Source organism: Oxyura jamaicensis, chromosome 1 (assembly GCF_011077185.1).
Source record: "Oxyura jamaicensis isolate SHBP4307 breed ruddy duck chromosome 1, BPBGC_Ojam_1.0, whole genome shotgun sequence".
Lineage (NCBI taxonomy): Eukaryota > Metazoa > Chordata > Aves > Anseriformes > Anatidae > Oxyura > Oxyura jamaicensis.
In genome coordinates this window covers 20,680,160-20,702,815 of record NC_048893.1, presented here as the reverse complement: position 1 = coordinate 20,702,815, position 22,656 = coordinate 20,680,160, and the positions used below count along the sequence as shown (strand labels likewise).

At 39.6% G+C, this 22,656-nt stretch overlaps 1 protein-coding gene across 3 annotated transcripts in view; it reads right to left on the bottom strand.

Moving 5' to 3' along the window:
• Nucleotides 1-7,479: 7,479 nt before the first annotated feature.
• Nucleotides 7,480-22,656, bottom strand: part of MOV10L1 (Mov10 like RISC complex RNA helicase 1) — a 37,984-nt gene continuing 22,807 nt past the window's right edge. For 2 of the 3 annotated variants that reach the window (XM_035315275.1, XM_035315276.1), the window contains exons 16-27: nucleotides 20,392-20,488; nucleotides 19,288-19,466; nucleotides 18,637-18,783; nucleotides 18,144-18,265; nucleotides 17,204-17,303; nucleotides 16,774-16,938; nucleotides 14,661-14,834; nucleotides 13,712-13,861; nucleotides 11,994-12,101; nucleotides 9,718-9,855; nucleotides 8,868-8,959; nucleotides 7,480-8,433 (exon numbers count right to left, since the gene is read on the bottom strand). In XM_035315275.1, coding sequence (XP_035171166.1) covers nucleotides 8,424-8,433; nucleotides 8,868-8,959; nucleotides 9,718-9,855; nucleotides 11,994-12,101; nucleotides 13,712-13,861; nucleotides 14,661-14,834; nucleotides 16,774-16,938; nucleotides 17,204-17,303; nucleotides 18,144-18,265; nucleotides 18,637-18,783; nucleotides 19,288-19,466; nucleotides 20,392-20,488 — 1,482 coding nt within the window. In that variant the 3' untranslated portion in view covers nucleotides 7,480-8,423. The remainder of the gene's footprint in view (nucleotides 8,434-8,867; nucleotides 8,960-9,717; nucleotides 9,856-11,993; nucleotides 12,102-13,711; nucleotides 13,862-14,660; nucleotides 14,835-16,773; nucleotides 16,939-17,203; nucleotides 17,304-18,143; nucleotides 18,266-18,636; nucleotides 18,784-19,287; nucleotides 19,467-20,391; nucleotides 20,489-22,656) is intronic. The other variant, XM_035315278.1, reaches the window with a different exon arrangement.

The following is a 22,656-nucleotide window of genomic DNA, read 5'->3' as shown; positions in this document are numbered from 1 at the left end:
CTGATTATGCTGAATTTGTATTAGAAAATACTGGTTTTGGCATAAGTCTCTGCTGCTGAAGTTCAACAGTATGCCTAAAGCTACATGCTAGGTATGGACCAAAATCCTTCCATCTGTGGGGATAAAGACGACTGGCAAAATGCCTTGTATGGACTTGGAACAAATGAAACTCCAGTGGCCAAACAGCTCTGATAGCGGGCAAGGAGGGCAAAGCTGCCAGTCACGATGCAGAAAGTGGGGCTGCACTAAATTAGCATATTCTTTAGCAAGTAGTAGGAAGATGCAATTTGTATATGGCAGCAATGGGGAGATAATTTGTATCCGATCGTTATCTAATAGAGCTTGTTAAAAATAACTAGCCATGTGGAAAACAAAAATGGCAAATTAAGGAAACCAGTTACTTTGCAGACATATTAAGGAGTGAACTAAAAATAATCTGAATTGGTTTCAATTAAAAAAACTGCTTGAACCCTGAAGTTCTGTTAAGTCTGGAAACCCCCAATCATTTCACCCCTAACTAAAATGGGTGAGTGCCAACTACAGGCCAGGCAGTCTTCCCTGAGAACTTGTAGAGAAGATGCTGCCCATGGTATTGCAACTCACGTCAGTCAACAAGGTAAATGCAGCTAATGCCCTTGGATGCGGCTTCTTCCCAGCCCTCCTAACATCAGATCATGCAGTTATTTTCTGCTGGTAAGGACCAGAGGCTGCCCAGCTCTGGTTTGTGATGTAACTTCGCTGTAGCTTTTTATAACTGATGTATTTTGCTGAGAATCTAAAGAGAAATCCAGGTGTTACACCAGGAATCCAGAAATCTGAAACAAATTTTACCAAATATAGCAGGCCAAAATTAGAAAATTAGTTGATAAATGAAAAAATTACTCAAATTATTATATATATTACTCGATGTAATAGTCTTTTTAAAGGCATTTTTAAGATACTGAATATGTACTTAGGTAACTTTAATACAGAAAATTTGAGCATATGAATAACTTTTCATGCTGATTCACAAGCTGCTAGATAATACAAACAGCAGAGATATTTGATAGAAAAGGCTTAAAGGTTTAGGGTATTCAATAAAGCTTTTGCTGCAGCAGAATTAAATTAGTATATAATGACATTTTCGCATTAGAAGAAAAATGTCAAGTAAGCAAAAATCAAATGAGAAGAGTCAAGTCAAGCGAGACAGGTAACGTCTGCAGAAAATGTGGTGCTGCCCTTAGGGCATTCAGCCCAGTGTCTGCAGACTGCAGTTGTTCATCATGATCCTGAAGCCATGAAAGGGAAATTAGTCTTTGCAATATTAGATCGCAGTATCTTATCTAAACCTATGAGAAATACACAGTTTTAATTAACAAAATAAATCAAACTTGAAAAAAATTAATAAAGGAACGTCATAGTGTTAGAAGTCTTCACCAGTTATCCTGGTTAAATCTGCGTAAAACTGACGCGTTAGCTGAAAAAAGGAACAGGATGCCTGTGGAAACCTCCATGTGCCTCCCCTAACGGAGCAGCTCTACCGAAGTCTGATACACACAGCAGGAAACTGGTGCCCGCTGGAGTTAAATACAGCCGTGCAGTTTCTTTGATCGCAATGGATATGCTCAGCCTGAGGAGCTGCAGAGGCCGTGCAGCCATTGCTTGCCTTGGTTGGAGCGGGAGGCGTTGGGCTGCCCATGCCCTGCTGGCGCAGACGTCGGTGAGGTGGAAGAATTCCTGAGGTACCTGCCTCCTTCGTCTGGGGCACCCAACTGCTCAGGCCCTAACGGATCATTCAGCTGTACACGCCTACTGCAAGGCACACAGGCAGCTGCTACAAACCTCACATTTAATCTGTGATGTTCTGAAGAGGGGAGAGGTTACACAAGTGCCTGACAAAATGTCATCATTTAAAGGTTTTCAGCCTCAGTGCCTGCAAATTTATGCTGATGTAAAGACAATCCACATCCTGAAAACTTTAATTGGGCTATGAAATTTTATTACTTCCCTATCCAAAACCTATAGTGGGGCTCCTTCTGCTGTCCATGGAGAGTGGGTGATGTCCTTATACACAGCCTGTATCTACGCAAAATAAAGCAGCTTTTCAGAACATGTTTTCAGAGCATCAAAAATGCTTAGCTAAAACAGATGCAAGAAGTGCACAGATCCTGAAATCCCAACATTTCTAACTCTTTAAAAGTTTGTGTCTGGGATAAACTCTAACTGGAAAGTGGAATTATTTTATTTCCCATATTTGTAACCAGTTCTGCAGTTCCCAGTCTTTAAAGTGAATTACATAAAGCAGTAACCCACGGGACCGACTGCATGGAAGTTGAGGGCTTGCTCCTACTTTTAATACACCACTAGTTATCTACCTGTATATTCAGACACAAAATACCGAGTCAACATCTTCCTCAGGCATTAAGCTTTCCGTGTACATACATCCCTAGCATATGGCACAAAAAGGAGATGTAAAATTGAATCTTCTGAAGTAAGTTCTACCATCACCCTTTGCCTTCCGAAGCATTTTCAGAAAGTCCATCAAGTCAATGAGGTTACCCACAGGATTAAATGCTGTCGGTTCTGGACATGGGAGTGCTCAGCCCCATCTAGGCAAATGCCTGAATTTCAGCAGCATTGCTCTTGAGTGAATTTACTTCTTTGTTCCTGGGCCCTATCCTCAGATTACAATGGATGATCCTTTGAGGTATTCTGTCCTTCAGCCAAAGCCCTGTTGACATTTTTCATTGGGGCTTTTTTTCCCCTGAGTACAGATAGCTGCTTCCTCAGGCCTGTGGGCTACAAAGAAGGCAGGGCCAGCACCAAGTCCAATGTGAAAACTGACATCATGAAAATGTGGAAATGTCAAATTCCTTCTTCAGTAGGAATCCAAGGAATTGCTGAAATAGGCATTTTGGAACACATCTACTCCATGATCACAGGCACACCTTTACTTGGTAGGAAATGATGAGCTTGGTGCATCAGGGACTAACAGAGGAAAGGAGAACGTACTTTTAAAGCACTTCATCATCTTCATGAGATTTTAAAAATGTACCTACCCCGGGAAGTAAGAGTTGAACTTCAGCTGGTTCTTTGAATAATTTATTCTTAAAAAAACCCAAGGAATAAATTATGCAAGGAATAAGGATGTGTTTGAAACCTCTTTAATGTGCAGTTCAGACCACTGACCCCAGCCTGCTTACCACCACATCTTCAGTGACAGCATAAGCAGGGGCAGTTCTTGTTCGGTTCACGTTAGCTCCTCCTCAGCCCCTTACGACTAAAGGTAAGCCTGTGCTATACACACTGATACGAACACGAGGAGGTAAAAGTAAAAAACAGAAGGGAAAAGCATTTTGAACTGTTAAAAATCTTTTCTTGCTGAAGAAACATTATTCATTTTATTTCAGGGTATCTCTACAATCAGGACAACAAAGATTGACTTCTGATTCCAGATCAAATCTTGACTTTGATCCCAGGCAGATCTGCATACTCTGGATAAAGATTACACAGCAATTTACAAATGGCAGCAATTATCTGTAACAATTTATTTTTATTTCTACTATTAATAAATCCTGTAAAAAATAATTCTGCTCAGTTGTAATGTTTCTTCCCATGTGGATTTCAACAATGCCATTTATAAAAAAAACAAACACTTCTTTAGGTTTTCTCTTGCTAGATTTTTTGGTGGTGGCAGCGATGACTCCGCACAGAAGTGAGGTTAATGTACAGGGTACTGCCATACGGCCACCGAAGTTGATAGCACACCATCTTTTTAAGGACAACTTTAGAACATCCTGAAGTGCAGAAGCATAGTATCAGTTACCATTTTCACTGCAAGTAAGACAGCAACATTCACCTGGAATGTATTTGGAAAACTCTTTATCTAGTTAGTGCTACCTAGTACACTTATAATGAAAGCTTAATAGTATTATAAGGGATGCAGGGATCTGAATGAAGAATCAGGCAAGCAGATTGCTTTTAGAAATCAGTGGTGGCTTAAGTAAAACTAATGAGCAGTTTAAGAAAGTTGTTTGTCTACTAACCTCTCAGCAATTCAGTCATACTTTCTCCTTGGGTTTTTAGTTATAAGTTACCACATCTGACAAATATCAAGTGTCAAACCAAGCAGCTCCAGCACAACCTAGAATTCTGCCCAAAACAGAAATTACGATAGACGTTGAAATGCCTTTTGGTCACTGTCCTATTCCATAAATAATGTTTTTGTTTTAGTAGCTCTACAGGAAACGTACGCTGGATTTCTTCTTCTGCCTCATTTATCCCATCTGTGCTGTTTGCGCATTAATTTAAGGGAAGCGAAAAGGGAAATTGTTGCTACCCTTCTGTCCCCGCTATCCTGTTCTGTTACCCCAGGGTATGCCTGCTAGCAGTGGAGCAGAAACCACCACAAGACTTCCCAAGGTATTTTCAGCCCACAGCCAGGAGCTGCCCACATGCATACTTGCACGTTTCCCCCAGCCTCACCGCAGGGAGTTGTAGAGGGGCAGCTCTGCCCCAGCCCCACTGCAGCAGCAGCCACACACTGGTACTGTTTTGTTTCTCCTCTGGTGCGTTGTTGGGAACACACTGATCTCTTACAAAAATACACACTCCTGCTAAGCATTGCTGTACTAAAAACTGCGCTGAAGCGTTTAATTTTGTGCTGCTATGCTCCACAGAGAGGTAAACAGGTCTGCCTCTACCTCAGCAAGCTCTGCTTCTTCAGCATGAGCAAAAACCATAAAACACCCATGCTTTAATTCTCCCACTTTTATCTCTTTATACTTTTTACATAGGCAGATAATGAGAGGACAAAGAGAAGGGCTTTAAACTAAAAGAGGGGAGATTTAGATTAGATGTTAGAAGGAAATTCTTCACTCTCTGTGGTGAGGCACTGGACCAGGTTGCCCAGAGCAGCTGTGGATGCCCCATCCCTGGAGGTTTCAACACCAGGTTGCATGAGGCCCTGGCGACCCGATCTAATGGGTGGCATCCCTGCCTATGGCAGGGGGTTGGAACTGGATGATCTTTAGGGTCCTTCCAACCCAAACCATTCTGATTCTTTTTGTTAACTTCTAGGAAAAGAACTGCCCCTTGTGCTTCCAGGGAAAGAAGACAGGCACCTGAGGCAGGTTTTTGCTCACCTATCTTCAGTTGTCCAGAACTCAGCTCATCCCAGCTTGAAGCCTCCCTCTCCAGTCAGTGCAGGGAGACAGGCACCTTTGGGCATTCATTCACATATTCCAGACACAGTTTAGGATGCAGTAAACCACCTTATTTCTCTCCATTAGCTAGAAAGGTATCCTGGACAATCTAGTCGAAACACAACTCTCAGGCATTCAGCTACAGCTGTGCAGGTACCAGGTAAGAATCTTCTGCTCAGTTCTAGCACCTCCCTGTCACCTGCACCTTCCAGATACGCAAGGGGAAGAGAAGTTATATATGAAGAAAATCAGAGCTAACCAAGTAAAGGTTGGAAAAAGTGACTACTTGGGGGTGTATTTTTTCCCTATTTTCTCTGCTTTCCATTAGTTGACTGTATTATTTCCTTAACTCTAGTCTCTCCTGGTTCCTAAGTTCTTCTTCCTTGACATTACTATTTCTTAGAAGAACTATTCTGTTCGTTTGTGCCTTTTGGTCAAATTCCAAGCCTTTCCAAAACGAACATTTCAACAGCACTTTGTCCTCTATTTATAGAGGGTTGTCTGTTCCATGGTCTGCAGTTTGCCTTCTGTTCCATCTATAGCACATCACATCCTTACTTGCTGCACTTCAGCGAGACACAGCAGTGGAAGTGCTTCGTTTTACCCCTACAGAGCAGTTCTTAAGAAACTGGTACCAATATATCTTTATGGTACTGATCTATCTTTAAAGAAGTATTGAGATGTAACACTGCCTAAAGCTCTAAGGAAATGTTAAGACATTTAAAAGGATTATTCCATACTCCCATTGTTCACCATACACTGGAAGACATCTCCCCCCTCCCCCCCCCCCAAAGCTTGCAGGCTTATTGCATGTTCCTTACCATTACAAAAAAAAAAGGCAATTGTTTAAATAATCAGCCTGGTAAAACAGAGACAAATGAATTGTTTCTAATTCTGTGAATGAATGCTGCAAAAAAAAATTAATAATTTTTAAAGAGTCTGTTTCTTATTAATATGCAGAATATTTCTGGTATCTGAACTCCAAAATATGCAGCCCAATGTCCCTTGGCAACTTAAAGCTATTTTATTTAAAGAAGAGTGTGTTAAACTTTAACAACATTATGAAATCAAGGTTCCAGAAGACAGTATACAGCAGGTGCAGTTGGTGCATACTCTGATTCTATTTCTTGCCCCACTGATCTAACATCCTTACTGGGAACAGAAAAAATACAATCACAGGAGGTGTAGAATACAGGCTTCAAGTACAACCTGATTTTATTTATTTTTTCCTCATTCAGGTATAAACTGACCACTTTTCAAGAGAATGAAGAGCAAGAAAGAAATAACAGGGCTCCGACCCCTCATTATTTGTTAAAATACACCCACCTGTCTGTGCAGCCTGCTCAGTGCAGCACCGGGTAGCACCCAGGCACACACGCGTATCTTGGACTGCTTGAGCTGGCAGACTTGAATAATTTGGCTGATGCTGGAGGCCCACAGCCTGACCTTCACAATGTTGCTATGTAATTGTTAGGGATGCAACTTTTATTAGATAAAACAAATATCTGTTATGACAAAATATGGAACTAGCAGGAACAGAATTATTTGCCCAGCAACTCCTGCACAATGATTTGGCCTGACCTGACCTGCACCACTCTGAACAGATGACTGACAGCAATTCCATTAAATCAGAACTTTAAAAGGTTGAAAACAGCAGAAGACTAGAATGAGCAATAGGAAGGACTGTGACTGATAAAGCCTTCATATTCTAAAATGCTATTAAAGAACAAGTTTTTTCTTTTACTTGAGGTCTAAACACAGCCACTTACAGGTTAAGGTAAAGAAACCCACTGCGGGAACTCCTTGCCACAGCACAGTTTGGCCCTGGGCTACTCATAAGGCTGCAACAGCTACAACAGAACATAGTTCTCAAACCTTCATTACTTTTTGAAACATACTGAGAAAACCAGAACAACCTACTGAGTACATAGTTGAATACTATGTGCTTAAATTCTGTTAAGAAAACCCCTGGGATTTTGCAGCGTCTTGACTCGTCTTTTGAAGGATTTTTAAACTCTTAACTGTTTATCTTATACAGCTGTCTTAACTGTTTATCTTATACAGCTCATGAACTGCTTGCTTTACAGCCTACCTCTTGCTTTTTGTAACCCATCAATATCTACTACAGGGCAAGGAACGAAAAATGTCAAGGTGTTCCTGTGCTCTCTGACTCAATCTACCTCCATCTTAACTCTTCAAGAAATGGTGGCACCACTCTGGCCTCTATCTTTTCTTAGTAAAAAAATTATATTTCTTATGAAGACAATTTATTTCTTATAATTTATATTTCTTAGTAAATGTCTTCAAGGAAATCATGAGCACACTTGACAGTAGGTATAAGCAGCACTATGGCTGAGTAGTGGTTGTAAGATCTGGTACATCATAAGCGTACATACTGCTTCACTATTATTCCTACAGTGCTGTACGGTGAGACTTAGCATGGAGAGGACAACAAGAGAAGAATATTCAGTTCAAGGGAACAGCACAGCACACAATTAAGGTGATTGCAAGAGTATTGCTAAGCCATCAGCCAGCCCCTCAGTTATTTTTCATTTTGTCGAAGTGAAATACAATGCTTTATTCTGCGGTGCATTTGCAGAAATGCAAAACAATTTTCACCCTACCTCCTCCTTTTTAAATCTGTCATCTGAGGCATTCTGACATATACCACAGCAGACAGCTGGACTGCAGTGAAGAAATAAGACAACCCTGTATGAGCTCAAGTACATACGAAGTCGTTAGACCAGAAGGTAGGGCTTTTAGACCTGCTTAGCTTAAGATACTCAACATCAGCCAACTGGAATGATTCGTGCATCATTCCAGTTCACAGTGTGGATATATTACTGTAACACTCCTGTAACAAGATTACAAGACATGTATGTTCTTGGGACAGACCAGTCTCAGCAGGCATTACAGAAGTCTAAGGACATTGAGATGCTCAAAAAAATTACAGAATAAGAAAAAATTATCATAATTCATCAGTATCTTCTGAAGCGTGCAGGACTCATGTACACTTCTTTAGAAGCATAAAGCTATACACTTATTTTCCCAAAAAAGCAGACTAATTGCTACTCTTTAAAAGTATTACAAGTGTCTCTTGGATAAACTTCAAAGAATTTCAGAACATGTGCCTTTCCCTGAGGCCAAAAGGTGTTGGATTCACTCAGGAATGGATTTCTGTTAAGCATTCTTAGCTTCAAAATCAGAAGAGGACTGAATGCATCTTCAACACTGGAAAAATTAGTCACATCTGTCAATTAAAGGAAATAAGATAAAATTAATTTAATTACATAAATAATAATTTTGATAAAAATCGTCGTCTAGAATGTCCCTTCTAGCAAGATGTAATACATGTTTATATCAATCTTCAAATTTCTTTGACTATAGTAGAAGCACTGTAAGGACTTCCCCCTGCAGAACCACATTCCCACCCAGCTCCCCTTATGTTCCCTGAATACATGATGCATCATTTGGGGGTATGCAAAATACCAAAGTCAGCAACACCCTGTACTTAATGCTCAGGCTTTTCTTATGGAGTGAAGGAAAATACAGCTACGTGCTGTTATGTTTACAGTACTTAGGAATGCAAAAATCAGATCTTAATATATTGTAGCCGAGGTTTTTATATTTGTCATATCTCAAATGATACAGAGCAATTTATGGTATTTTTAAAGCAACACTCACTGGTGCAGGCATTCCAGCTCAGAAGGCAGATCACAACCTACATAAGCTTTGTTCATTAAACTGTACTCCAGCAGCGCACAAAAACAGGGATCCTACAAGAAGAGATTAATGTTTAATGTAAATCATGCTACTGTGTGTAATGAATTTTCAAACAAATTAGCACAGCACATGAATGCAGGAGATTTAACTGGACCTCTTCTAGAAACAGAAGACGACAAACAGCGCAGGCGTGGAATAACACTGGAAGAAGATACCAAGAGCTGCACTAAGTTGTATTTATTGCACGTAGGTGTGGGGAAACTAAGTTTTCTGTTCAGCCTCTTTCTGGAACACTGTTTTCTTTCTGTCTTATCAGATATTAAGAAAAGCCCATCTTATTCTCTGGAAGGACCGTGCATGAGTTCAGACTCATGCTGCTGTATCTATTGTGAGCAATCAATTGAATGGAGAGTGCTTCCTCTCTCCAGTTAAAGATGGCAGTAACGGCATTTTGTTAGGAGTCCAACTGTGGTAACAACGTTCAGAACATGCTCATTGGACTTACAGGCTGCTGGAGAACTTGGTCGCTGAGGTTCTGACCTCTGCTAGACAGAAAAAAGGGGGTAGGATTTGTCTGCACAAATCAGCAATGAAGCAAGTTCTCTTTGTGCTTGGGAGTCTACTGCACAAGTGCCTGAACTGTCCACCCTTACAGGAACCTCTAGAGTTCAGGTAATTCCAAATGCAGGCTGGGGACAGCATACCAACTATGAACATAAAACATGTTCCCTCACATAAGATAACCCCATAGATTAGTCATTTACATTATCATGGCAAACACCACCTGAAAATCAAAGGAAAACAAACTTACTTTCACAAGAACATGAGGATTTCCCACAACAATCAGCAAAGCTTTTGCTCTAGTAATTGCTACATTAAATCGCTTTGGGTTAGAGAGAAAGCCCAGACAGTATTTATCTTCCATAAATACACCTTCATGAGATCGCACCTAGAAATTAATTATGGTTAGTTTCAGAATTGGAATGATGAGAAACCAACTTCCCTAGCCATAGTCTAACTTCAATATATGATTTGCTCACTGCAGCAAACCACAGGTCAGTGTGAGCAATACACAAGCTAGCTTCATAACCACATTTCCCATGATGGATTCTTCCAGAGAAGATCTCTTCTCCTATAGTCCACAAACACAACTTCAGCAATTCCAGAAGAATGGCATGTTAGCTTTATTTTAGTACCAGGAATATCCACTGTAATTTGAAACACAAAATACTAACATTACATCCTGAAAATCACCAATTTTATCTTTTCAGTAGCAGAAATAGTAGTTAGGGGTTTTCTAAGTCCCACAGTTCAATGATATTTCAGAGTGTCTCGTCAGTGAGCTTTGCCATAGCCTAGAGGAAAATGTCACTGAAGCAACTAATATGCTTTATAGTGATTTCTCATCAAGTTTTCATCTTTATTTCAATCAATATTTGAACTCGTATTTGATAAAATAATTTTCCATCACTAATAACGAGTTTGTGTAAGTAGGAGCACAGTATGTACCTACAACTATTTTAAGATAGTTACAATGCTGGACTGGAAAGCTACGACATGATAAAGCATGAAGAAGAGTAAGCATGGTTCCGCTGCCCTCAGGAAAAAAAAAAAAAAGGCAAGCAAACCCCCAAATGCCTCCTCCAAGCCACAAGAGAATCCCTCACCCAAACCAATTTCTTCTTTTCCTTCCCAGTCATCCTGTTTTCCAGAGCTTTGGTTTTTAATAGCTATTTTATCTTCCTCTCTCTCAGAAATCCTATGCACTGCTGTTAAAAGTAGTCCAGTACCAGTCATATCTTCAGCTACACATTCCTGGTCTGCATTGCCTCCTTTGACCAGTCCTCTGTGCCATTACCCAGACTCACAGGGGCTCAGCCTGTAATAGTGCACATTCTTGAACAGTTGTGAAGGATCCCAGGTCACAAACACCTCAAGAACTCCACATTCCAGATACACATCTTTTACTTTGAGACTTACTGCACCAAAACCATACTACCATTTGGACCAAAAGCAAGCACACGCATTTTGTTTGCATTCTGAACCCAGCTTCACACTGTAGAAATAAAGGTATGTAAAGGTCCACATGGGCCCAAAATGCCCACCAGAAAAAAAGTCTAAAACCCCAAAATACAATCACATAACACTAAACTGGTATCACTGTGATGATCAGTGTCACGTTAGCTTTTCTCTCAAGTTTCCCAACACCTTTTCTGCTGACTCAGCACAGCTTTTTACTCCTGGCTAGCAGTTCAGTGCGTATGTCCAATATATCCACCAGAGCATACTTGGATGTTAGCTCAGAACATAAGGGATCAGTATCACACATTCCTGTATAAAGGCATCTGCAAAATGCATCAGGATTTATCAGCTGACTGCTTATAGCAGCTGCTCCTTCCACTTCTTGACTCCAAACTAAAATTCTCCTTACAAGCACCAAGAAAAACTCTCCGCTCTCAAGAGCCCCATCCAACAAATCCAAGCCCAAGAAGAAAAAGGACAAAGAAGTTGCTGTATTTTTTCTCCACATGGGGTTTTCACGTGAATCCACATACCAGAGATGTGTGCATATGCACTGGAGTAACAGCTAGCATTTAGACAGCAGGAACTGGCACACACCTGCACCTAATCAAAAACAAAGGGGTGATAAACACTGGCAAGTGGAGTTCCTCCTCCGTCTTCTGAGGCCTGGTGTCTCAGCTGCTGCAGACAGTTTTCAGGCTGTTGACTAGAGTGTGGTAATCAGTCATTGTGATTCACTCACTTATCTAGTATTTATAATGCTTCCAGTTTCCATCCTCTCTAAGCACACCTAAGCAAAGGTACATTATCTGCACGAAACTCTAAAACAACCTCAGTGCAAACATCCAAAAGTGTTTAAAGTTTACTTCAAAAGCCCAGACACCATCTTGTTCACATATGCTTAAAATAAGTACTTTTCCCAAACTTTTCCAGTTTCTGCTGCAACAGACTACTGGTATTAAATATAGCTTCCTCCTCCCCTTCTCTCTCTAAGCCCATGTCTAAGGAGTCAGAGAATTAAAAACATACAAATATTCTACACAGGACCAGAGCAAATATACGTACTGTTGATAGGATGGTAACCATGTGCTCCTGCCCTTGAAACTCTTCCACCGTGCCAACTTTAACATCTGGCAGATCAATGCTTCTCAGAAGAAATCTGATTTTTTCCACCTACAAAAAATTTTAAGGAATTTATATTCACATTTGAGAGTAGATTACTTCAAAGCCAAAACATATGACACAAGAATAATTTCACACAGACAGGTTGCAGGGAATGTCCACAGCAAGGTTAACCATCAGCCATTAGCGAAATTTAAAAATGAAACAGCAGCTTTTTTTTCTGAGAGGTCTAACACTTCCTACATGACTCAGCATGTGAAATACTTCCATCATGTGAACAGAAATTGACAGTTTTTTGATAAACCCAGATTTTAATGAGAACAACATAGATCTTAGGAGTTTATCCATAGAAATCCTTCTTCCAATGTGGAGTATGTCCAAAACCAAGACTTCCAGCAGGTGTGGTAGGGCAAGCAGCTTCCCACACCCCTCCAGAAGACTGTGCAGAAACTCCCCCCCTCTGCTTGCCAGCTGCACCACGTAGAGTGAAAAGCAGAGGCGACGTGTGACCACAGGTGCTTGCTCTCTTCTAGAGGGTACAAGGCAGTCCTGCCCACTGCAATGTTGATATGTTTGGGATAAGCATATGACCACCAACAAAAAGCTGCTTGGAGACTACAGCTGAAGTGCTCCAAATTTAGTGCAAAAATGAACCATGGCTAAGCCAAGGGTTACAGCAATTATTCTCACATCAGCATTCTTGCAAGACAAAGTGCATTTCCTGAAGCAGACATTATTAGTATGCCTTGCACCATAGGCAGATGAAGGACACAATCATACTCCCTAAAACACTTCACAGCTTTTAATGTAAGAATTTCAGCCACATCATTACCATATATAAGTATTTGAAAAATAAGTAGTAACTGTAAATACAGGTGGGTGCATATGCTTCAACAGTGGAATCAGCACAAGACAACTAATTTGCAAATCAGAGTTCTTCAAAACGGGGCTAGTCTTTTCCACATGCCTTACAGGGTTTCCCCCAGCCTTCACATACATGGCCACAAAGATTGAGATGTGCACATCAAGAAAAAAAATGAATGCAACCTGTCCAGAGCATTGTCTGGAAATAAAAGATTTATTCTTATTTTAAAAATTAAAGCAGACGCATACTTACCAGACTTGAACATAAACAGTTTTAAAAAATAAAGTACTGAATTTGAAGTTGCCATCCCACATTCTGTATGGGTTCAAAGAGCAGTGCAAGCTTCGAGTCTGACTGCTGGACTACAAAGTCCCAATTCCTGTAGTTTCCTCAAAGCCACAACAAAGTGACATGCTCTCTACTTACTCCATTTCCCTTTTGTTCTGTTCCTCAGTGTGGACAGTAAGTGAGGTTATCAGATACCTGTTCCAGCTGTTAGATATTAAGTTCCTGACTTGCTCTCTACTCCCAACAACTGAAATACCTGCTTCGATCCCCACAACTACAAGCAGATCTCTCCCTATCATTTCCTAACTTACAGAACTAATCAAACAGAATGCCATTAGTGCTTTCTAGGTTTACAGTTCAATGGGAACATCATTAATGATTGATTACACACTATGTAATGACACATGGTGACATTCTGATACAGGCCTTCCTGCTCCAACAAACCACAACAATGCAAAGCTACAACATGAAATACACTAACTCTGAAGTTCTTAAACACTAATTATACCTGTTTACGGTATGGTGTAATCACTCCAATATCAGTCACTGACACTGCAGTGCTTTCGTTTTTAGCCAGGTGGCAACAGTACTGCATTACTTGAACTGCTTCAGTTGGATTAAACCAGGAGGGGCTGTGACCTTCGCGAGTTTCATTGCCCTGGATTAGGGGAAGCAAAGTGAGCAGATGAAGACCTCTTGCAGAAATAATTATGTATTTAATAGATTAGTCTCAAATATCCTAAATGCAAAGAAGAGATGTGATACAACGTTATATACAAATTCCCTTCTTTGCTATAAACCCTTTCCAATGAATGAACAAGCATCACTTAACACTTTTTTAAAGCTAGATTATTTACGGTATATTTATAGACGATAGTGCTTTGTATATGTGACAAAGAATGCAAATCTCAACTCAGAGTGACAGGTGTTAGCAAGCTGCTATTCCGCTTTTCTGCGAGGCCTAAGAGTTCAAAGAGCACCTCCACCAGTGGATATGCCACTTGCTACTTCACTAATTCTTGGACGACCAAAGAAAACTTTTCTTCCTGACATACTATTCCCCCCCCATTTAATCTTTAATAATCTTCCAGTTGTAGGGGATTGTGTTCATTCTAATGCAGCGAACTCTTATCAGAAGTGATCTAAATCTAATGGAGCTGCCTGCAGCTCTGTGCTGCTTAATTTGCCAACTTAAATTTTTGTATTAAAGTGTCGCCACGATACACTGCAATCTGCAGCTGCTCGAGTTCTTTGCAAACATTTGACTTCAGTGATTGGTTTTTGAAACAATCAAGTACTGAACAAGTAGTTGTTTCAAAAACAAGAAGTCACACTTCTTACAGAAAGCTTGTTTTTATACCCTTTCTGAAATTCATTCTAAAGAATAAAACTTGTTGTCTACAACATCAGACAACTTCTATGATGCCCCTTTGTTTATACATGAACATTTTACATACCCTGACTCCATGAAAAATCAATGGAAACCCCTTCCTGGGCAATTTGTCCCAGTGCAACAAAGAAGTTACTACTGAAGTGTCTGCACAAACTTCCAGCTCTTTATGATAAAACAGTTTAGATGGTAAAGCAAGCAATGCAGAATGTGACCTGTAGTTCTTTATGAGCTTTGTGATCTGCAGTGACAAGAAAAAAAACCTGTAACTGAAATAGGCAACTATTCATCAAGCTTTAAAATATGCAGCAGCTCCGAAGCAGGTATCTTGCCATCCTGTAGTTTTTAGTTTTTCTAAAGCTGCCAAAGAACTGCAATTAAAGGGAAAAATTGCAATTGTGATCTGTAATTAAATACTAAATAAAATACAGTTTTAAGAAGGATCATCTCTTTTCCCTCTAAGGGGGGAGGAGGACAAATTAAAGAATCAAATATACATGAAAAATGGATTGGCATTCTCCAGTTTAAGACATTTTATTTGCAAGTCCATTTCCTTTTTTATTCAAGTCAGATTCTTTTCTCAGAGTTTCCATGGATGTAACCTGCTTTTTGGGGGAAGCCTTGATGGGCAGAGAGAAAGCATCAGATGAGCTTGTTATCAGAACAGCTAATAGAAGCTGGCCTTGGAAAATTTGCTTGTCTCTAAATAAAGAATGGCCTTGAAGAAGCAATTCCAGCCATTAATAACCAGCTCAAAGAGCACTAAAGCCTTCACTTTGTGCTCTCTCACAAGAACAGAGGTTTGCTGTAACAGATTTTAAGAGGAAGTTTGAAATACCTTTTCATTAGGCTGAACCCAACCTAAAAGCTAGAGCTAAACATCACCCATTCCCTGTCCCCCCCAGCAACTTAAGTCTGCCAGCAGACTTCCTCCTCTGGCCACACAACTATTGTGTCACCTTTGGTTTTCATTTTTCAGAGTACAGTACCACAAGAATGAGAAAGCACCTTAGTAAATTAAGTTTAAATTTTAGCCCTGTATTTCAGATTCTGACAAGAACTTAAAGCCACTGAAACATCTGTGCTTATTTACCTAGCCATGCTACCTTTGACACTTGAAATGGGCTTTAGGTACTTTACCGTACAAAAGCATTAGGAAACTGTAATGACATTCTGAACTGCTTCCTTACTAGTCAAACTGACACAGAGTCTAGCAAAAGGATGTTTTTAGTACTCCATGTAGGGAAGACGTGTTCAACATGCATGTGTAGAGTTGTCCTCATTCAAGAACTTATTGCCCCCAAAAGTGCCCTTGTCCCCAGCTTTTCATTCTCTACCTTTCAACCTTCAGAGCTATCCAAGACCACAAAGCAAGACTGAGTTTACTTTGTTTAAATTTAAGCGTTTACTCAACAAATGTTAAGTAGTAATGGTTCTGATGAGACGTAAAAAATCTACTTAGGAGGCTCTTCGATTCAAATCCGTACTTCAGAATGACATTAAGGGGCTACTCTGGTCAAAAAAAATATCAACAGGTTGCCAGACCCTGATTCTGAAATAAGCTTATGCTCACTAAAACACGTTCGCCAACTGTCCTAAAAACATTTCACTAACGGCAATTTGCTTCTGATAGCCAGTTCATGTACTGGGCTGCTAGATATAATTCCAGCTTAGAGCTGAAAGGAATAGTTCAAGTATTTCTCTATGCCATGGAACATTCAGTTATTTCCAGCTACCCTGCAAACACTGTTTTCTTATGCTTGTATGACAAATAGCCGAAGCTATCCTTCAGAGGAAGAAGAGGTAAGGAAACAGGAATATTCTTTTTTCCCCTTCCTAAGTTGCTCAAACTTGACGGTTTGTGGAGAATTAGGCTATGAGTTTATGGTAAGTTTGGACAACGGAGACAGAATGGAATTTTGAACTGTTATTTAGAATTATGCTATGTGTGCTACATTTGACCACCTCTGAAGGGTCTGTTTTTAAGCCAAAAAGGGCTTTAGGAGGTTAGAATGCTGAACATCCTTGATATTCTGAGTTATTTATTCAAAATAACCAGGTCTTCCTAGAAAAATAACTGTGTGAATTAACACTAAGCATTAAGGAGTAAAGAAAGATGGCAAGGAAACAGTTTCACCTTCTTTATAAGAAATAAACTGAAATAACTTAGTTCTACTCACCAACAAAGGATTATATGATCCACAGGCACTGAAAGCATCCTCATCTCTCAGATACATATCCCTTGATACCAGTCGTTCCAGCAAGGACAAATTTAATCCAAAAGCCAATGCAATTTTTGATTTTATTACAGGTCCTAATTGCTTTGGATCTCCAACAAGAACTATCTGTATATACAGATTAAAACAACACCTTGTATTGTAACAGTTGTTAAAAAACGTAGTTTCAGTAACATGCACACTTCAGAATTGTAAGATGAATTTATGTCAAGTACTCTGCTTTCCTCACAGACTTCTAATTTGTTTGCACAAGTTTAGGCCCAGAACAGAAGTATGAAAAAATGGCAGCTTGCATTCTACAACATTCACAATGATAAAAACAGCAAGCCAAAAACCTGTTCTTCCTTTCAGAAGATGATGCTAAGAGAACTACCTGTCCATTAGTTTCTGAAATCAACCCGATAGGAATCAGGCTCTCTGGTTCACATGCTTGACCAGCTTCATCCAAAATCACATGTGTGAAGTGTCCAAGCCTAGAATTAAATAACATGAGCTCAAAAGAGGGCTTTTTTTCATATTAGTTCATTCTGCCACCCTGTGGTTGACCTCAGCAGCTCTGTAAACTTCCTTGTCACGTGCACCAGGAACCTCCCTCCACATATACAGCAAAGATTAAAGTATTTCAAACAGAAGGTAGAAGAAACAACTCAGTAACTGATTCCTCATCTGTGATTTCTCTTCCATACTATCATATACACAACCACTGCTTATCTTAAAGTATTAGTTAGGGTAAGGCTAAGACACTTGAAAAAAAATCATTGTTCTCAAATTCCCTCAGCTATTTAATTAGAATAATGCACTTGGTTTATGCAAAGACAATCACTAGGCCCTGTCTTAAGAGTTATTTGGTGGAAACAGACACTTAAAGCATTCTTTTAAAAAGTTAGTCTCCTCTGATTTTGCTTAATAGCACTTTATATGGAGGTTGTTTACAGCTAGTTTTCTCATCAGGTCACCTTTACTAAATAAAATCTAATTTTTAGTGTGAACTCCTACAATACTTTTAACTTTTAAGCCAACATGACTGCAAAAAGTGATATATTTTCTAAGGCTCCAACTGCTAGTGTTGGAAAAACTACTGTCAAGAATCTTTAGTTTTATTCAAGATATTTCTTAAACTTACTGTGCATGGATAAAGTCTCAGCTGAAACATTACTAAAAACAAGAGGTTTGCCAGGAATACAACTTAAGAACAGAGGTACACGCAATAAACTGTATTAAAACAGCTGAAGTTACAATACAGAGGGTATCTAAGCTGGAAATTACAAAATCTCAAGCCTATCTCAGCAATACTCCTGTCTGTAGTACAGTACCTTACTCCTGTTTGATAGAACATTCCCGCACTGCTACAAGTGGTAATTATTATCCTGAACCAAGATGCTTTCCAAATATCTTCACCATCTTTGCAGTAAGGTTTTACTGTATCATCAATTTGCTGCAGAAACAAAAAGGTATTTTGTAAAACAAAAATGCTACTCAATGTTTTCATTTGAAGAAAACGCACTGAAAACTACGCTGAAAGATGAACAAAACGTTTAGATTTAGACCCATAACTGAAATGAATTCTTCATGAATGTGCTTAAGCAATGCATTTGCATTTCCTTCATCTTAGGGATCAAAATTTTAAGATGTATTTCATATACGTATTTTCCAGTTCATCTTCTAGAACGGCTGGATTGGTTATTACTTTGGGTCCAACCCACCACACCTAACTAGCCTATTAAACATTGACAGTTACATTCATAAAATAGTAGTTTGAGATAAAATATTAGAAGTGAAATAATAACCAGTGGTTATCAGTAATACCTCTGGCGATCTGCAGCTAGCATTGATTCGGACCATAGCTCCTGGTTTTAACAGATTGCTTTGATGCAGCCTCAAGCAGATCAGATCTGTTGCAGCATTTGATGGAGCACAAACCAAGATCCGACTATCTGGTAAAGTATAATGTATCTACATTTAAGAAGATGGACATAAAGTAAGGTTAATTTGAAGAAGCAGCAATAGCTAAAACATGTTCATGTTATGCCACTGAATACAGAATCCAGATGAGTTTTGAACACACATTACGCTCATCCACACTTCTGCAGTCCAAGAGCACTAGTCTTGACAATCATAACCTAAGCGCATGAACAGCAGAAGTACTTCAAGGTTATCATACTGATGTATACCTGTGTTTCAGGAATGCATTATGCAGTACTGGAATCGTGAGTTAGGTACTATTCACAAAAGCTTTAAATATATAAAAATGGGCAGACTTGAAAATAAGTCATTCAGGAATCCTGTAATATTCCTATCAAAATCTTCCATTATTTTGCATAGCTCAGCAAAATTGCTTAAGAGAACATTTCATGAATTCTTGTTTGGGAAAAAAAAAAGTGATGGTACTTTGAGAATTACTGTAAGTGTTCTAACACTGAAATGATTAGAGATGACCCAATTGTCATCTACCACTACCTGTAAAATAGCTTCAACTACCGTTACTGTTTTTCCAGTTCCTGGTGGTCCAAAAAGAATATAAGGCGTTGGACGGCATTCACCACTCACTATCCTTTTCACTGCCAGCTTCTGTTGCTCATTCAACATAGGATTGAAGAATTCATCTGCTCTCTGCTTAACTGCCACAGTTTCATCAACTATGATCAAGATAAGCATATATTAAACATGCACATAAATATTTTTAGCATATACAGGTTAAAGCAACTCCAATTCATGTTATATTTAAAAAGTTTTTGTTCGTTTCATGTGGTAACAATTAGTTAACTCCCCCGCCAATTCTGATTTTCTCAAACAGCACAGTGAAAATAAGACAGTGTTTTAGAAGTGTACTAGATCTTTCATAAAATTGACGGACAGAAAAGCATTATCATTACTTACTGTAACAACCTGTAAAAACTCTATTCAGTGATTTTAACATCAAGCTCACTTTTTTTTTTGCCCTAGGGCAGCAAAATTTCAGTAATTTTTCAGGGCTAATACTAGTACTCGATGAGTAGTGGTGAAGTTGTATGACAACTGTAATTTTTCCCCCTCTCATGCAGTCCATCCCTAGCTTTCTGCAACAGAATCTTCTTAACCCATTAACAGAAGCGCAATTAGGCAATCTATTCCACAACTTAGGTATCCCTATTGCTACAAAGTGATAAAAATAAGCAATTAAGTACACTGATATTTAAATAGGGTTAAGTCACGCCTCTCAGATTAGCAAAGGAATGATATGCACTTTCTGAAACCTTTTAAAAATCTTTATCATTTTTTCCAAAGTAGCTATCCCAGTATTCCAGTAACAAACCGGAAACTTGGAACATGAGTAAAGATTTTCCAGTAGATGACTTGCAGTAATTTATTGAGTACAAAATATCACTGGATGCTTGTTGAGCTAAACAAGTTTAAATACTCCACACAAGGACTCCAATGAATATTCCTGCTAGTACTGCTGTACATTTCTCCTTAAAAGAGCACGAGGGCATCTGAAAGACACCACCATACTCAGCCCTGATTTGGCTGAAGCGATTGCAATGCTGAACTGTTATTCTTTAATAAAAAAGTAATGAAGCATACCAAGTTGGTTTGTTTGCACGGTAACTGTCACCACGTCTGGCATGTTCATCTGCCTGGATGCCATGCATTCAGTCCGTCTGTTCTGTGTTTTTTTGACCTGAAAACATCAAGTCAAGGTGAATGCATTTATAATCTTACAGTAACAGGCAATTATCTTCACTAATATTTTTGAAGTTGCTAGGTTTTATTTTTTTTCCCCATTAAACTGCATTGTGCCATTAGACTGTGAAGAAAGGAAGAGTACGAGAGGAAAAGATGTAAGGAGTTTCCACCTTAAATCTAAGGTTTCTAGAAGTTTTGAGTTTACGTTAAACATCTATTGCACAAATACTTTGCACACTCAGATAAGGATTGTGAAGCCATGGTTAAGTTGCTTACTTCCTTCAACAAAAGCATACCATGCATTTCGGCAAGATGATTTCAGATTGCAGCATGGGAGGAAACTGTAGTGAACATGGCCCTAACAGCACTCTGGACCAGATGCTAAAATTCTCTTAATAAGACTCATCCCAGTCAAGTGAACTGGTGAGTGTTGGTGTTGATTACTTCTTGTAAAGGACAGAGGTACTTGTTTTCTAGCCATATTATCCTGAGATTTTTGCTGCTTCCCCAGAGCCATGATGCCATGGAAATACTGCAAGGCTTATGTAGAGGCTTATTACTTGCTCTGCTGCTTATCCAGGGGGTACTAGTGACTTGAATAGAACACAGCTTCAGGGGATCACACAGGGATCTCTGGGGTAAGATGAGGGGTTCAAGTGATGTTCTCTGCCACCCTTCTAGTCAAACAGAAAAACAAAAAAAACAACAGTAGAAACAGGCACCCTGCAATAACTAGCTGTACTGCAGCTCTTACCAGTATGGCTCTGTGTCTATGTGCAGGAGCTCCTTGACTGCACGTTATTCATTGCAAAACCAGAGGCATGCCTGAGTTGTCACCACAGGAGCATGGAACAGCAATGATACTGTCTGATGCTCTAACAACTCCCCACCAGGACTGGGACAACGTGGATGGTCTTCCCACAAACAACTTGCACTAGCCTCCTGATCGCAAGTTACAAGTTGTGCTGCTCACTGGAGATTTCTGTCATTCACATACCTATTGCAATTCACCCAGGCAATTTCCAGAATTACTAGAGTGAGCTGGTGACAGCTTCCTGACATAAGTGGCAGAGGCACTGATCAGGATTATTTCCTGCTAGACTTGCTGCTCACATACAGGAAAAAGCATGCTTCCATAGATCAGCCTCTAGTGCAGATATTGCAAGGTAACTGCCTCAAGATCTCAAAGAAGGCTAAAAAGGTAAGAGCAGTCAGGACTTTGGACAATCTAGAGCAGACTTCAGCTTGTTTAAAGAATCAATGAATTAAGTCCTCTGGGAAGGAGACTTGGGGAGAAAAGGTGTCCAGCCTTTGAAACATCTTAAATAAAACATCCTGCCACACAAAATCATCTGGAATTTCAACAGAAGGTCTGCTTAGCTAAGATTGTAGCTTCTCAATGAATTCATAAAATGCAAGCTGGGAGGTTAAACTAGGACAGGCAAAAATATAAAAACACTGCTTGGAAAGCTGGACAAAATCTGGAGAATCAAAGTCCAGCTGATGCTTAAGTGTGGCAGGAAGGGAGTAACAAGAACAGACTCTGCAACTGTTGTGTGGAAAAGAGTTCAGAGATGGATGAGAAAGGACAACTTATTGATGGATGATAAAGGAAACAAGAACTCAACACCCTTGAGCAGTTTGGGAATGAGAGTAATGTAAATTTGGGAATGAGAAGTAATGTAAGGGCACTGTGCTATGAACTACTTTGAGATACTGAATGAATCCATATTCATACAGTAGCTGTGACTCAGAGTGATACAATTGTGGATGCTGCTACCTACTAAATGGGAAAAAAAAAATCCCCCACTCTCCCCCCCAAAACCAACTTGTCATTCCCACAACAAATTAGGGATGTGCCTGACAGCAGGATGAAGCTAACACTGCTCCAATTTAAGATGGACAAGAAGATCATGAGAACTACAGCTCATCAGCCTCAGTCCAGTCCCTGAACAGATCACAGAGCATATCCTTCTGGATTTATACATTTAGAAAAAAAGGTGACCAGGAATAGTTCACACAGCTGTAACAAGGGACAGAGCTTTCTTAACAGGTGGCCAGCCCAATTTCTTTCTCTAAAGAAGGGACTTATGTGGACAAAAGAAAGCATTCATTGTAATACTCCCTGACTTCAGTAAGGCTTTCAAAATGGTCTATTTACCA